This window comes from Delphinus delphis, chromosome 15 (assembly GCF_949987515.2).
Source record: "Delphinus delphis chromosome 15, mDelDel1.2, whole genome shotgun sequence".
NCBI lineage: Eukaryota > Metazoa > Chordata > Mammalia > Artiodactyla > Delphinidae > Delphinus > Delphinus delphis.
Genome location: NC_082697.1, coordinates 4,777,725 through 4,791,513, shown reverse-complemented (window position 1 = coordinate 4,791,513; position 13,789 = coordinate 4,777,725). Strand labels below are relative to the sequence as shown.

Sequence of the window (13,789 nt, the reverse complement as noted above, 5' to 3'; positions counted from 1 at the left end):
GTGGTTGAGAGTCCGCCTGCCGATGCAGGGGACACAGGTTCGTGCCCCGGTCCGGGAAGATCCCACATGCCGTGGAGCGGCTGGGCCCGTGAGCCATGGCCGCTGAGCCTGCGCGTCCAGAGCCGGTGCTCCGCAACGGGAGAGGCCCGCGTACCGCCAAAAAAATATATATGTGTGTGTGTATATATATATATATATATATATATATATATATATATATACACACATATATATTTTTTTCTCATTTTAGTTGCTTTAGAAAGATAGTTGACTATCTGAAGCAAATATAGTAACAAGGTATTGTAGGGTTTGTAACTTGTGCAGAGGTAAAATGTAGGAAGACAATGGGGGCGAGGAAACAGAAGTCCACTGCTGTAAGGTTCTTATACTGAATCCTGCACTGCATGAAGAGTGGAGTAATTTTATTTGAACAGTTGGAATAAGCTAAAGGAATATACTATAATCTCTAGAACAACCAATAAAAAATTTTAAAAGAGGTATAACTAATAAGTCAATAGTGGAGATTAATTGGAATTATTAAAAAACTCATTCGAGGGCTTCCCTGGTGGCGCAGTGGTTGAGAGTCCGCCTGCCGATGCAGGGGACGCGGGTTCGTGCCCCAGTCCGGGAAGATCCCACGTGCCGCAGAGCGGCTGGGCCCGTGAGCCATGGTCGCTGAGCCTGCGCGTCCGGAGCCTGTGCTCCACAACGGGAGAGGCCACAACAGTGAGAGGCCCGCGTACCGCAAAAAAAAAAAAAAAGCAAAACTCATTCGACTTTTCTTAAAAAGGCAGGAAAAGAGGAAAATACCAGGAAGAATTGAGACAAACAGAAAACAAAGTGCAAGACAGTAGATTTAAACTGAACCATATCAATAGTAACAAATGTAAATGAGCTAAACATTCAAATTAAAAGGCAGATTGTTAAACTGGATAAGAAAGCAAGACCCAACTATGTGCTTTCTACAATAACCAGGCTTTAAATATAAGACACAGGAAGGTTAAAAACAAAACTATAGGCAGAAATATACCATACAAACACTAATCAAGAGAAAGCAGGAGTATATATATTAATATTAAACATAATAAGCTTCAGAAAAAGGAATATGACTAGAGATAAAGAGGGACATTGCACACTGATCAAGAGATCAATTTGTTCAAGAACACAGGGCAATACTAAGTGTGTACACACCCAAGAGCACAGCTTCCAAATACACAAAATGAAAACTGTCAGAACTGAAAGAAAAACAGATAAATCCATGATTATAGTCACAGATTCCAACATTCCTCTCTCAGTAATCGACAGAACAAGAAGACAGAAAATAAATAGGAATAGACAAGACCTGAATAATGTTTGCAAACAACTTTCCAAGTTGACATTGATAGGCTACTCTACCCAAAAACGTTGGGATGCACGTTCTTTTCAAGCGCACGTGAAACATGCAACAAGTTAGAGTAGATTTCTGAGCCGTAAAACAAATCTCAGCGACTTGTAAAGAAGAGAAATAACACGAAGTGTGTCCTCTGACCACAGAAGCCTTAAACTAAGCATCAAATAGCAGAAAGATCCCTGAAAAATCTTCAAGTATTTCTAAATTAATCAATATACTTCTAAATAACTCATTGGTCAAAGGAGAAATCATTATGGATGTTAAAAATACTCTATACTAAAAGGTAATGAAAATATTGCCTATCAGAACTTGAGGATGCAACTAATATAATATTTAAGTATTTATAATACTTAATATAGTACTTAATAGCAACCTTAAAATGTAAAATGCAGATGTTATAAAGGAAAGGCCAAGAAAGTAAAATGTTGAGCATTCCTCACAAGAAGTAAGAAAAAGAACAGCAATTAAATTCCCCCTGCCAAAAAAAACTCCAAGGAAGAAAATAATACAGATTAGAGCAAAAATTACTGAACTAGAAAATGAACATATAACAGAGGAATTCAAAGACAAAACTTGATTCTTCAAAATAACTAATAAAATTGATAATCCTCTGGTTAGAATCATCTAGGGAAAAAAAAGAGAAAAGGCAACCAGAGCCAACAACAGGATGGAAAATGGGGCCATGCTACAGATTCCACAGACACTTGCCAACAGACAATGAAATAACAGATCTAAGCAGTGATTATTTGTGACCATTAAAATCATTAGAAGAAAGGTTTGTAAGGAATTTTGTAGTGAAAGAATCGAACACCTGCGCCCACTGCTCAATACTAACATCTCGGCCAGATCTTGCCTCCTGATGTTTTGTAATAAAAAGTACACAAGACAACATATGAAGTATTGTTTAAAAGAAAATTGAAGCAGAATCTAATCAAGTCTCCAAGTTTAATTTTCAGTTTACAGAAAATACAGAGAACAAAGGAACACATGAAATTATACCATGAGAATAATGACCACCAAATCCAGAATGTGGAAAACTCTACAAGACTAATGACCCCTTCAAGAGGGACTTCTGTGGTGGCGCAGTGGTTAAGAATCTGCCTGCCAGGGCTTCCCTGGTGGCACAATGGTTGAGAGTCCACCTGCCGATGCAGGGGACACAGCTTCGTGCCCCGGTCCGGAAAGATCCCACATGCCGCAGAGCGGCTGGGCCCGTGAGCCATGGTCGCTGAGACTGCGTGTCCAGAGCCTGTGCTCCGTAACGGGAGAGGGCACAACAGTGAGAGGCCCGCGTACCACAAAAAAAAAAAAAAAGAAATGATACAATTTACATTAGCCTAAAAGGTCAAATACCTAGAACTAAATCTAACAAGATACAAAAGATCTCTACAACAGAAAACCACGTATTATACTTTTACAGTTATTTACGTGTATGTTTATACATGTATATGTATATATGTGCACACACACACACACACACACACACAGGGAAAGTGAAGAAAACCTTAAAAAATTGAAGGAGTAGAAAACTAGATGTTGTAAGGATATCAATTCTTTACATATTGATTTATAGATGCAATGCAACTGCAGTGAAAATCCCAGTAGGTTTTCTTTTCTAGAAACCGATAAACGGGTATTAACATACACTTGGAAATGCAAAGGGCCAAGGGCAGCCAGGACAATCTTGGAGAACAAAGCGGGATAGCAAGGTATCAGGTAACCTCTCTGATACCAAGACTTGGATGACAAAGTTGCAGTAATGAGGATGGTGGGGTCCTGGTGCTACGACAGATACACAGCCAATGCAGCAGACTAGAGAGTCCAGAAACGGACACCTGACTGAAGACAAAGGTGGCAATGCAGAGCAGAGATCAAAGCGCTCTCAATGAATGGCCCTGGGTTAACTGGAGACCACAGGAGGGAAATGAAACCTGACTTCTCCCTCACATCACACCAAACAAGAAAAGCAACGCCAGGTGGACTGTGGCTCCCAGTGTGAACGGGAAACAACAAGACTTCAGGAAGACAGTGTAAGAAAATACGCTAGTGGCCTGGGGGAGGCAGACATCTCTTACACAGGACATGAAAAGCACAGACCCTGAAAGAGAAAGTTGCTAGACCGTGGACTACATGCCTCAGTGAAGAGCGGCTCATCAAAAGACGCCGCTCGCAGCACCCTCGCTTCCCCAGCTGTAGATCTGGGATAATAATTGGGCTCGCTCAGTAGCACTTGCTGTGAGCTCACCTTCTATGATTCAACAGATGTAAAAGCAGAGACTATAATTTTTTAAAGGAGTAGTAAGAATAGACAGTGAGTAGGAACCAGTCTTAACAGAACCTGTCCTTCAGGGAAGGGATGCAGGGAGGGCCGGGGAGAGTCCACAGAACTGTCAGAGAGAGAGAGGGTGTGGAAGTGGAAGGAAAGGGCCCGTAGAAGGGGTGACAAGGAAGAGACAGAAGACGGAGGGAGACGGAAGACGAGAGAGCGTCTTCTCTGAGGGAGGAGGGAGATGCCAGCAGATGCAGGTTTGGGCGGATTGGGAACTGAAAGGGATGCCTTAGTCTCTGCTTTCCTCCTGAAGGAGGAGTCAAGGTCATCTGCTGAAGGGAAGAGACGTGGGCTGAGCCCAGAGGAGGGTCCTGCCAGCACCATGAGGAGTGACAGCAGAATGTGCAGGACAAGTGGCACAAAGGTCCCTGAAGCCCAGTGCCGTCAAGACACAAGACAGGCGAGCAGCGCACCGACCGATGCTTCTCAATTGTGGGACACGTTTTACTTTTCTGAGCACCGTACATGTGAAGGAAAGCCAGTTAGCAATCCTAATTATTTAAATCCCATTAAATTTCACCACCGTCTCCTTCCTGGCTTACCTGGTGGTCAGTAAAACAGCAACAAGAATAATGGGAAACCCTAATAAGGCAGTGCTGTTCAGGCAGACTCCCAGCACCCAGGGAACAGCCCGTATCCACCTCCACCACGCACCCTGCAAGGCTGTCACAGACAGGTGGCCGCCGGTGGCCCCTTGACTGCACGCAGGCCAGGCACAGCTTACCAGTTGAAGATGTTGCCGCTGAAAGTGTACTTTTCCAGGCGAGCAAGTGCAGGCAGGATGTCCTGGCCCAGAACGTCCAAGAGGGACGTAGAGGCCCAGAACGTCCAAGAACGTCCAAGAGGGACGCATGAGGGACCGTAGTCCTCAAATCCATCTAGAGGGGAAGAGGGGAACCACACTCGTAAGTGCGCACCAACTGGGACTGGCCACACCTGGGCAAGACGGGGCCGGTCGCACGCCTTCTACTTTCGCAGGCCTTCCCGGCTGAAGCCTCTGAGTACCGCAGACTTGACAATGCATGGAAAATGCAGGGGGCAGGTTAATAAACCAAGGGAAGGGTGATGAGACCAGAGCCTTCGAGAAGGGCCAAACGCCCTGCCTTCAGGGCTGCTGGTCTGATGCACTCTCACCACCGTGGACAGGACCCTCTCTGCCATCTGGGACACAGAAGCAGGTGAACAAAGCGCTCGCCCCTATGAAAACTGGCCCCGGAGCTCTACGCAAACACATTTAAAACGGTCGAAAGAAAAAGAGGTTTGACCCCTAAGCAAGAATCTGACGGCAAGTCCTCAGCGCCATATCTTGTCTTGGCCTAAACGTCCTCACTATGCAGCTTCACCCACTCCGTGACATCGAGTCCCACCAACCCTCAGCCCTGGCCTGGCAACACCCAACCAGACCCCTCCACATGGATGTCTAACAGATGCCTCCAACTCACTCTAGCCAAAAATGAGCCAGCTGTCATACTGCCTCTTCCCCTCCAAGCCTGCTCTCCCCTGTACCCCCACTGAGGGCAGGCATGCCCTCCCTCCAGTGTAACGCCAAACGGCCCTGGAACGGAATGAATCCCCCAACTTCTATGTATCAGCTGTGTGACCAGAGTAAGTGACTTAACCTGTCTATGCTCCCATATTCTAACATGTAGGGTGCATACAAAACCCTACCCTTGCCCGGTCCAGATGCTGGAACAAGTAAGTTCGTGCATGGCAAGACCAACGGGATCTGGCCCCTCATGATCTGGCCTTGACCCTGGCCACCACCCTCTACGCACCCACGCGTCAGGGGTGGAAAGGCTTCCCTCCTATCCCCTGAGCTGAAATAGCTGGGCGAGAAGCACTACTGCAAAAAAGCAGAGGGTTCCTACGTGGCAGACAGAAAAACCACGGTTAATTTAGGCAGTAACTGATAACAGTTGAAAACAAGAGATGACAAGTTTGCACCTAGGTGCTTACTCTTGTTTGAAACATTAACCACATTTCTTTTCTCAACTAATTCTTTTAGGCCAGTAATCAGAACCTATTAAAAATGTACACTGTATAACAGTTACCCAGATAATTCTAACACAGAATTAGACGTCTGTAGAAACAAATGTGTGTGCCACGATCAACGACGTCATTTTCCTGCAGGGTCCCTCCTGGGAACACCAGGCCCCTAACCACAGTCACGTGGCATGGGCTATTCCCAGTACCTTTCGGGACCCAGGAAGAATATGCAACCTCCAACCCACAGACGGTCACGGAGCACTGCGGACCCGGCCTGGAGTGGGCTTTAAAACACCGAGTTCAAAACAGACAGCTTTGGGACATGATGATGTCCACAGACATACATGCCCTTTTCACACATACAACTTTTCATAAGGATCAGGTTTCAAAACATCCTCTGAGGCCCAACCGTGTACTTCATGGGTTAAGAACTCCTGTTTTAAAGTAACAGAAAATATTTCTTCAAAAAACTCTGCTTATGGACTTCCCTGGTGGCGCAGTGGTTGAGAGTCCGCCTGCCGATGCAGGGGACACGGGTTCGTGCCCTGGTCCGGGAAGATCCCACGTGCCGCGGAGCGGCTGGGCCCGTGAGCCATGGCCGCTGAGCCTGCGCGTCCAGAGCCTGTGCTCCGCAACGGGAGAGGCCACAACAGTGAGAGGCCCGCGTACAGCAAAAAAAAAAAAACAACAAAAAAAACTCTGCTTATCAGAGACCTAAAGAACTTAGCAATTCATTCTACAAAAGAATAATTGTTATTAGAGAACATTAATGATTCTACTACACTAACTATATACATGGAAATAAAAGCCATAAGCCATAAAATATTGGATAATAACTAAACTTTATTGGTTACTTCCTATAGGCCAGGAACTGTGCTAAGAGCTTTCTGTATAGCAGTAGTTCACCAAACCCTGACAATAACCATATTAGCCCATGTTTCCGTTAAGGGAATTGAAGCTCAGAGAGGTTAAGAAGGTTGCCGAAGGTCACGCAGCTACAGAGAGGCAGAGTCAGAACCTGAACGCAAACAGTCGGACTCTAGATGTTGCACTATGCTGTCCTGCCAGAAAGGAAACCGAAATTTTAATATGAATTTTCAAAGAAATCTCTCCCTCCTCCCTGCCCGGGATTCAGCCACAGTGGCGTTCCCTTAGTTCTTCAAACACACCAAAAGCCTTCATCTCGATGATTTTGTTCGTGCTGTTCCCACTGCCTGGGACACTATCACTCCTTAATCGCTACGCCCTAGCCCAGCCTGGGTGTCACTGTCCAAAAGAGCCTTTCCCTGACCTTTGCAGAAAGGCCAGTCCCTGGCTACAGCCTCTCCTGGAGCTGTGGCTCTCCCGTCCTGATGCCGCCACAGAGGTGCTGGCACCAGCTTTTGTGGCTGCTCGTGTCTGTCTCCCAGCAGCTCTGCCCGCTCCACGGAGGGGCTGTAACCCCAGCACCCAGTATAATACCTGAGAAGTAACAGGTGCTCAATAAAAAGTAGTGCCGTGAAGGAACACCAAAAGAAACCTAAATGAATGAAAATACTGAATTTTTTTTTAAAAAAAGAATGTTGTAATATAAAATCATAAAGAAGCAAGAAGGAACCTTAGCACATTCCTTGATAAATTCCCTCACTTTCTATTCAGAGCCCCCAAAGCCAGCAGCAAAAACTGCAATTCTTAGAACCTAAATGTTCTGCATTCCAGCCCAGCGCTCTTTCAAGAGATGTGCAGAAAGACCTACTGAGATGAAGGCTGAAAGCACAACAAAGCCAAAGGCAAGGGTTGTGGCCTCCGAGGCAACTGAAGGAAGGCGAGAGAGACTTCCGTTTCCAGCCGAGAAGGTAAAAGACCTGCAAGGTTTACACAACTAGAAAACCAGGAAAAATATCAATATGTACACTGTATGTGTACATCAATATGTACCCTGAGATAACGGCTAACAATTTTCCAGAATATAAAAGATGAATATTCAATTTGAAGAAGTACAAATCCTGAACTGTATGATTAATAACAAATCCATACTTAGAAGCACTGTAGAACACCAATGGCAAAGGAAAGCATCTAAAGAAAATGAAGAAAAATTAAAGATTAAATCCCAGACCTCGCACTTAAAAGACGTCAGAGGCATAATGCATGAGTTGAAATAGCTGGTTCTGAAATCCAGCTCTGCCTCTTAGAAGGTACACTCCAGGTAAATATCTCACCTCTCTGATTCTCAGTTTCCCACTCTAGTGAAATGGATGCCTACCTCAGGTGACTGTTGCAGGGTAGGTTACATGACAGTAGATGGACACACAGATATAGTTATGCATGCGACACACGTAGGCGCTTCAGAAATGTCAGCTGCTGCCGTTCTTATGGCTAAGCCACTGAGCGCATTACGTCACTCGTATTGTTTATGCTTCTACCCCCCAGAGTTCAGGGTAACCACAGCAACTAGAAAGTGTGTTGTTGGGTGGGGGGGGGGGGATATGAGGGGAAGCCCTTTTATTAAACTCAGCCCAAACTCTGGCTTGACCCCTAAACCATGCCCCTGTGTGGTAAACTCCAGCATAGCTGAGGCTAGGAGAACTGAAATGAGATTTGGGGTGCTACCCACTACAGGAGAGACAGTGGGAACAGCTGGACTTCAATCTAAATGCCTACTGAAATAAAACAAAACAGAACAAAGAAATCAACACTCTTTGGAGGCATATAGCAGAATTCAGAGATTTTTCTTTTTTTTTTTTTTTTAAGATTTATTATTTTTATTTATTTATATTTGCCTGCGACACGTGGGATCTTAGTTCCCTGACCAGGGATCGAACCCGCGTCCCCTGCATTGTAAGGCAGATTCTTTACCACTGGACCACCAGGGAAGTCCCAGAATTCAGAGATTTTTACAGCACATAATATTCACTATATCCAGGTTACACTCCAAAATTATTCAGTAAACATAGAAACAGAAAACTTGAACTAGCTAAAAGAGAAAACGTCAAAGCATATAGAAAGGATCAAAATTTTAGAATTACAGACAAGGATTTTAAAACAACTATTATAAAATGCCTACGGATATAAAAGAAAATATGCCTATAATGAGTGAAAAGATAAGAAATCTCAGCAAAGAAATGTTAACTATAAAAAGACACGAAATAAAAATTCTAAAATTGAAATAATACCTGAAATTTAAAAATTCACTGAGCGGACTTAACAGAATGGAGATGACACAACAATGGCCAAAAATTCCCCAAACTCGGTGAAAGAAACAAATATATAAAATCAAGGGTCTCAGCAAACCTCAAGGAGATAAATACAATTGGCCCTTGAACCACACCGGGGTTAATCCAAGTATAACTTATAGTCTGTCCTCCAAATGCGTGGTTCCTTTGCAGCCACAGATTCAACCAGCCACAGACCATGTGGCACTGAAGTATTTCTTACTGAAAAAAGACCTGTATATAAGTGGGCCTGCACAGTTCAAGTCCAAGTTCTTCAAGAGTCAACGGTACACAGAAAACCACACTTAGACACATCACAGTCAAACCGCCGATAACCAAAGAGAATCTTGAAAGCAGCAAAGAAAAACAAAAATTACGTACAAGGAGTAATGATTTGAATGTCCCCTGACTCCTCACCAGAAATAGTGGAAGCAGAAGACCGTGGAAGCACACCTTTAAAGGACTGAAAGAAATAATGTCAATCCAGAACTTGACATCCAGTGAAATATCTTTCAGGAAGAAAGATGAATGAAAGACACTGTCAGACTAAAAAGGAACCAAAAAAGCACACACACTAAGAATTTATTTTTTAACACACCCTTTTAAACATTGCCAGCAAATGTGGACTGAAAGAAATGCTCGGTGAAGTCCTACAGGCTGAAGAGAAGTGGTACCACCTGGAAACTTTACCTTCAAAAGGAATCAAAAGCATTGGAAACAGTAAATATGTGGGTAAATGTTTTAAAAACTATTTTTCCTCCTGATTTCTTCAAAATACACACAATGGTTTAAAGCAATACAAATCAAAACTTATAACTTCGTATTGGAGAATTTATAACACGTAGATGTACTATGCAATAAAAATGGCAACATGAAGTAGGAGGGTAAGAAATGGAACTATACAGTTGTCAGTTTTCAACATCTTACGTAAAGTGGTGCATTATTAACTCTAAGTAGACTGCTTCTGTCTCCACGGCTAGACTTGGAGGCCCTTACGCCCTGGGACCACGTCACATAATGCCTGGTGCATAGCCTACGCTTAATACATAGCAGTCTCTATAGAAGTCAGTCTCCCAAGACTTTGACTACCTGGATTCAATTCATGAGAGTCTAACAGCCCCTGAGAAGCTGAGAAAATCTAGCTTCCACCAAAAGAAACATGAGGTGCAGCACCTGGCCTAAAGCCACCTGGAGCCGCACGCACAGCGAGTCATCAAGAAACCAAGACATTAACTCATTCGTCTCTGCTTGCAAAAATGAGAGGTCTTAGTTTCAGGACAGAACGCAGGTCAAAACTGTCACATAACTGCTACGATAAAATGAATACATTGCAACATCCAATACAAAGCGCATGAGTTCCTCAGAAGTATTCCACCATCCTAACGATGAATATAGTGGAATTAAATTGTGGTAATTCATATTAAGTAGGTAAAGAGGGACAGAGGGAAGAAAGACGTGTAAAATTCACTGGAAATAGTAAGAAATCTGAATTACAGGGATTTTTGTTTTAAGAAGTGGAATTACAGTTTTCGTCCTGTACAGAACAAAGAACCAGGTTATCACACGGCTACCTCCCTGGGAGAGTTCTGCATTAATAGACCGCTGGTGGCCAATCAGAGCCAAAGAGGACCGGCCTCCTTTACATCCCTGGTTGGTCACACACTCTCCAGCTGCAGCTCTGACCTCACCAGCGAGTCTGCAAATGCATAGCCGTCGCCTGGCCTCACGATGGACGGCTCAGGACGGCACGTCCCCCAGCGTGGCACAGGGAAGGGACATTAAATATCACTAAACCACACAGTGGGAAAGTTATTCTCTTCTCAATTCTCTGATTAATCAAAGAAAGTTTCATTTCGACTAGTGTGTCTTCCAACACTTCCCTAAAACTGGTTCATCCTCCTTCGAACACAGAGCAGGGCTCACACTCAGAATCCTTAGCAGACAACCGTGTCTACCTAGAATTTTATCATGTGGTTTTACTTTTGTCTTATGATATTTTGGTTGAGTTTCATGTTGAGCAATTCATACAAGTTCCCCAAAATGTGTTTCAATAAAAGAAATTATTTGATACAAAGAAAAATACAGGTGGTATATAGATACAGCACAAATAGGAAAAGCGGGACACGAATGACAGACTTCTGAAAAATACTGGATTGGTATAATCCAAGGACAATATTCCCCACTAAGAGCATCACATTCTTATGTGAATAATAGTGTCTTTTACTCCAAGTTCCAAATACAGGTAAACGCTGTCCTTTGTGTGGATCAACATCCTGGCCCCTTTCAAAATCCTACTTGAATCCAAATTGATGAGATTATCAGTCAGACTATTACTATTTACTTGTAAATGACGTATTAAGTTTTTTGAACTACTCCATAAAAGCACCAGCGTTTACTAAAATGTACATGCAAGGCAGATTTGGAATCCCTTGCCACAAAGCGAATGAAGACAGCCAGCATCAACGTCAACTCTTCAACGTCAACTCTGACAGTATTCTAACTGGATACCGTGATTAATAACCTCTTCCCCTGACATTTTAACGTTGGTTTTTTTTTTTATTAAGTCTTCAAAGACAAACTAAATCAATCAGCAGCTGATGAACTATATAATAACAGAGCAGGGTTACTCAGCCTCAGCATGATTGGCCCTTGAACCACATTCTAACGGCCCGATGCAGGGCTTGTTCTGTTAATTACAGGACATTCCGCAGCCTTCCTGGCCTCAACTCACTAGATGCCAGGAGCATCCTCTCCCCACTTTGTGAAAATCAAAAACGTCTCCAGACACTGCCACAGGTCCCCAGTTGAGAACCACTGTGAAGATAAAAGCTAGGTGTTACCTGAGCAGCCCCTGGTGAGTGGATGGTCCCATAAGGGAAGGGGCTTCATGTCAGCAGGAATGACCTGGCCCCCTTTGGCCTCTCTGACCTCATCTCCCACCCCTGCCCTCTCCTCCAGCCACGCAGCTCCTTGCTGTTTCCCCATGACCCCAGTCACTTCCCTGGCTGAGGGCTGTCACACAGCCCAGCACTTCCCTCTGCCGAGAACTCTGCTCCCCAAGATGTCCTCTTTGATAACTTCCTTCTTCTCAGTAAAAGCTTTGCTCACTCATCCTCTCAGTGAGGTCCACCCTGACCACCTGATTTTGAAATTGCATGCCTCCCATCTACACTCCACCGTACCCTGATCTACTTTTCTATTTTTCCGGAGAATGTATCAGCTTCTGACACACAGAACGTTTTCTTCCCACGTCTACTGTTTATCAGCTGGGTCCACCCCCCAATCCTCCACCATCGCACCCAGGGCAAAAATCTTTTACTGACTCCTTGATATGCCTGGTGCACAGCAGGCTATCAGTAAGAGCTGCTGAATGAATGAATGAATGAATGGTAAAGATCTGTCAGGCTAGGGGCTTCCCTGGTGGCGCAGTGGTTGAGAGTCCGCCTGCTGATGCAGGGGACACGAGTTCGTGCCCCGGTCTGGGAGGATCCCACATGCCGCGGAGCGGCTAGGCCCGTGAGCCATGGCCGCTGGGCCTGCGCGTCCGGAGCCTGTGCTCCGCAGCGGGGGAGGCCACAGCGGTGAGAGGCCTGCGTACCACACACACACAAAAAAAGATCTGTCAGGCTAGCTTGCTGCGCCTCCTGGCAGTGGCAGCAACACATAAAATAACTCCTGCTCTCAGAAAGAATTATCTAGAATTTACATTTCTAGCCACTGCTAAGAGGGCGAACAGGCAACTATTCACGGAATAAGGAACCACGGTCTGTGGACACGGTGATATCAGGAGCAGTCGATTATCCACAAGTCCAGGTCATCCACACACATCAGGAATCTTAAGCATTCAAGCTAGAAATGAAACATGAAGTAGGGTATGAATAATGCCTTGTTCAAATTTTTTCATTATATTTTCCTACATTTGAAAAAAAAAGTTACCTACTCCACTCAAGAAGGCTTCATATAATACAGAAAAGCAAAGCCTTCTTAAGAAAATAATCTCTAATACCGTCAAGCCTTCTTGGCTCACTTAAAATACTTTAAAAACAACACTGATCCTGATCGGCTTCACTTGCTGCCTCCGCGATGACGGACTTTTGGCGGCAGCTGTTTTCTATGTTTCTGCCACGTGTGAGCTTCATTGGCAAGTTTGCACAGGACATCACTGACCCTTTACCAAAAATGACTAATAATTTAAACCTAACAAAGACCAGCAAGGGAAAGGCTGAGAAGTGCGATTTGACTTGCAGGGGTAGGGGCCCCTCCTGCCACACCTTCTGCTCAGCACCCTGTCCCCAGCTGCACACCCACGTGTCCACGTGTTCCCTGAACCGTAGGGTCCACGTCCCCATGGCCCTGGTGCATCTCAGGCAGCAGCTATGGCTGCTGCCTCCCCTCCAGGGGGATGGTCCAAGTTAAAAAAGCCAGCTAACCAGCTAAGAGATATAAAGCTCACCTCCATCCAACCCAAACCAGAGGGTCCTGAAGCAGGAGCCTTAAGCTCACCCAACCGAAGATGAGGCTGGCTCTACTTCAATGAGATACTGATCAGTTTACAAAGTACAACAGAATTATTATCCTTTGACTCTGATGCTAGGTGACTAAGTAAAAAACAGGCGAACAAACAAAAACCTCCTCCCTCATTAAATGTGTTTCTGGAAGCTACAACCGTGGGGGAATAAACGTTTTTCCCTTTCCCAGATCCTCCTCAACACTAACTGGTTACTCAGGAGTTATCTACCAAACATCATGCACACTGTCAGTAGAGTCATCATTTAAAACAGGCCTTGGGGGGGGGGGGGCTTCCCTGGCGGCACAGTGGTTAAGAATCCACCTGCCAATGCAGGGGACATGGGTTCGAGCCCTGGTCCGGGAAGATCCCACATGCTGCGGAGC

General features: G+C 44.8%; 1 protein-coding gene across 1 annotated transcript in view; it reads right to left on the bottom strand.

Annotated features, from left to right (window-relative positions):
* LOC132438982 (serine/threonine-protein phosphatase 4 regulatory subunit 1-like) overlaps positions 1–4,880 on the bottom strand; it is a 47,390-nt gene extending 42,510 nt beyond the window's left edge. The window contains 2 exon segments of the mRNA XM_069541452.1: positions 4,444–4,597; positions 4,823–4,880. Of these exon segments, the coding sequence (XP_069397553.1) occupies positions 4,444–4,597; positions 4,823–4,880 (212 nt within the window).
* Positions 4,881–13,789: the final 8,909 nt, after the last annotated feature.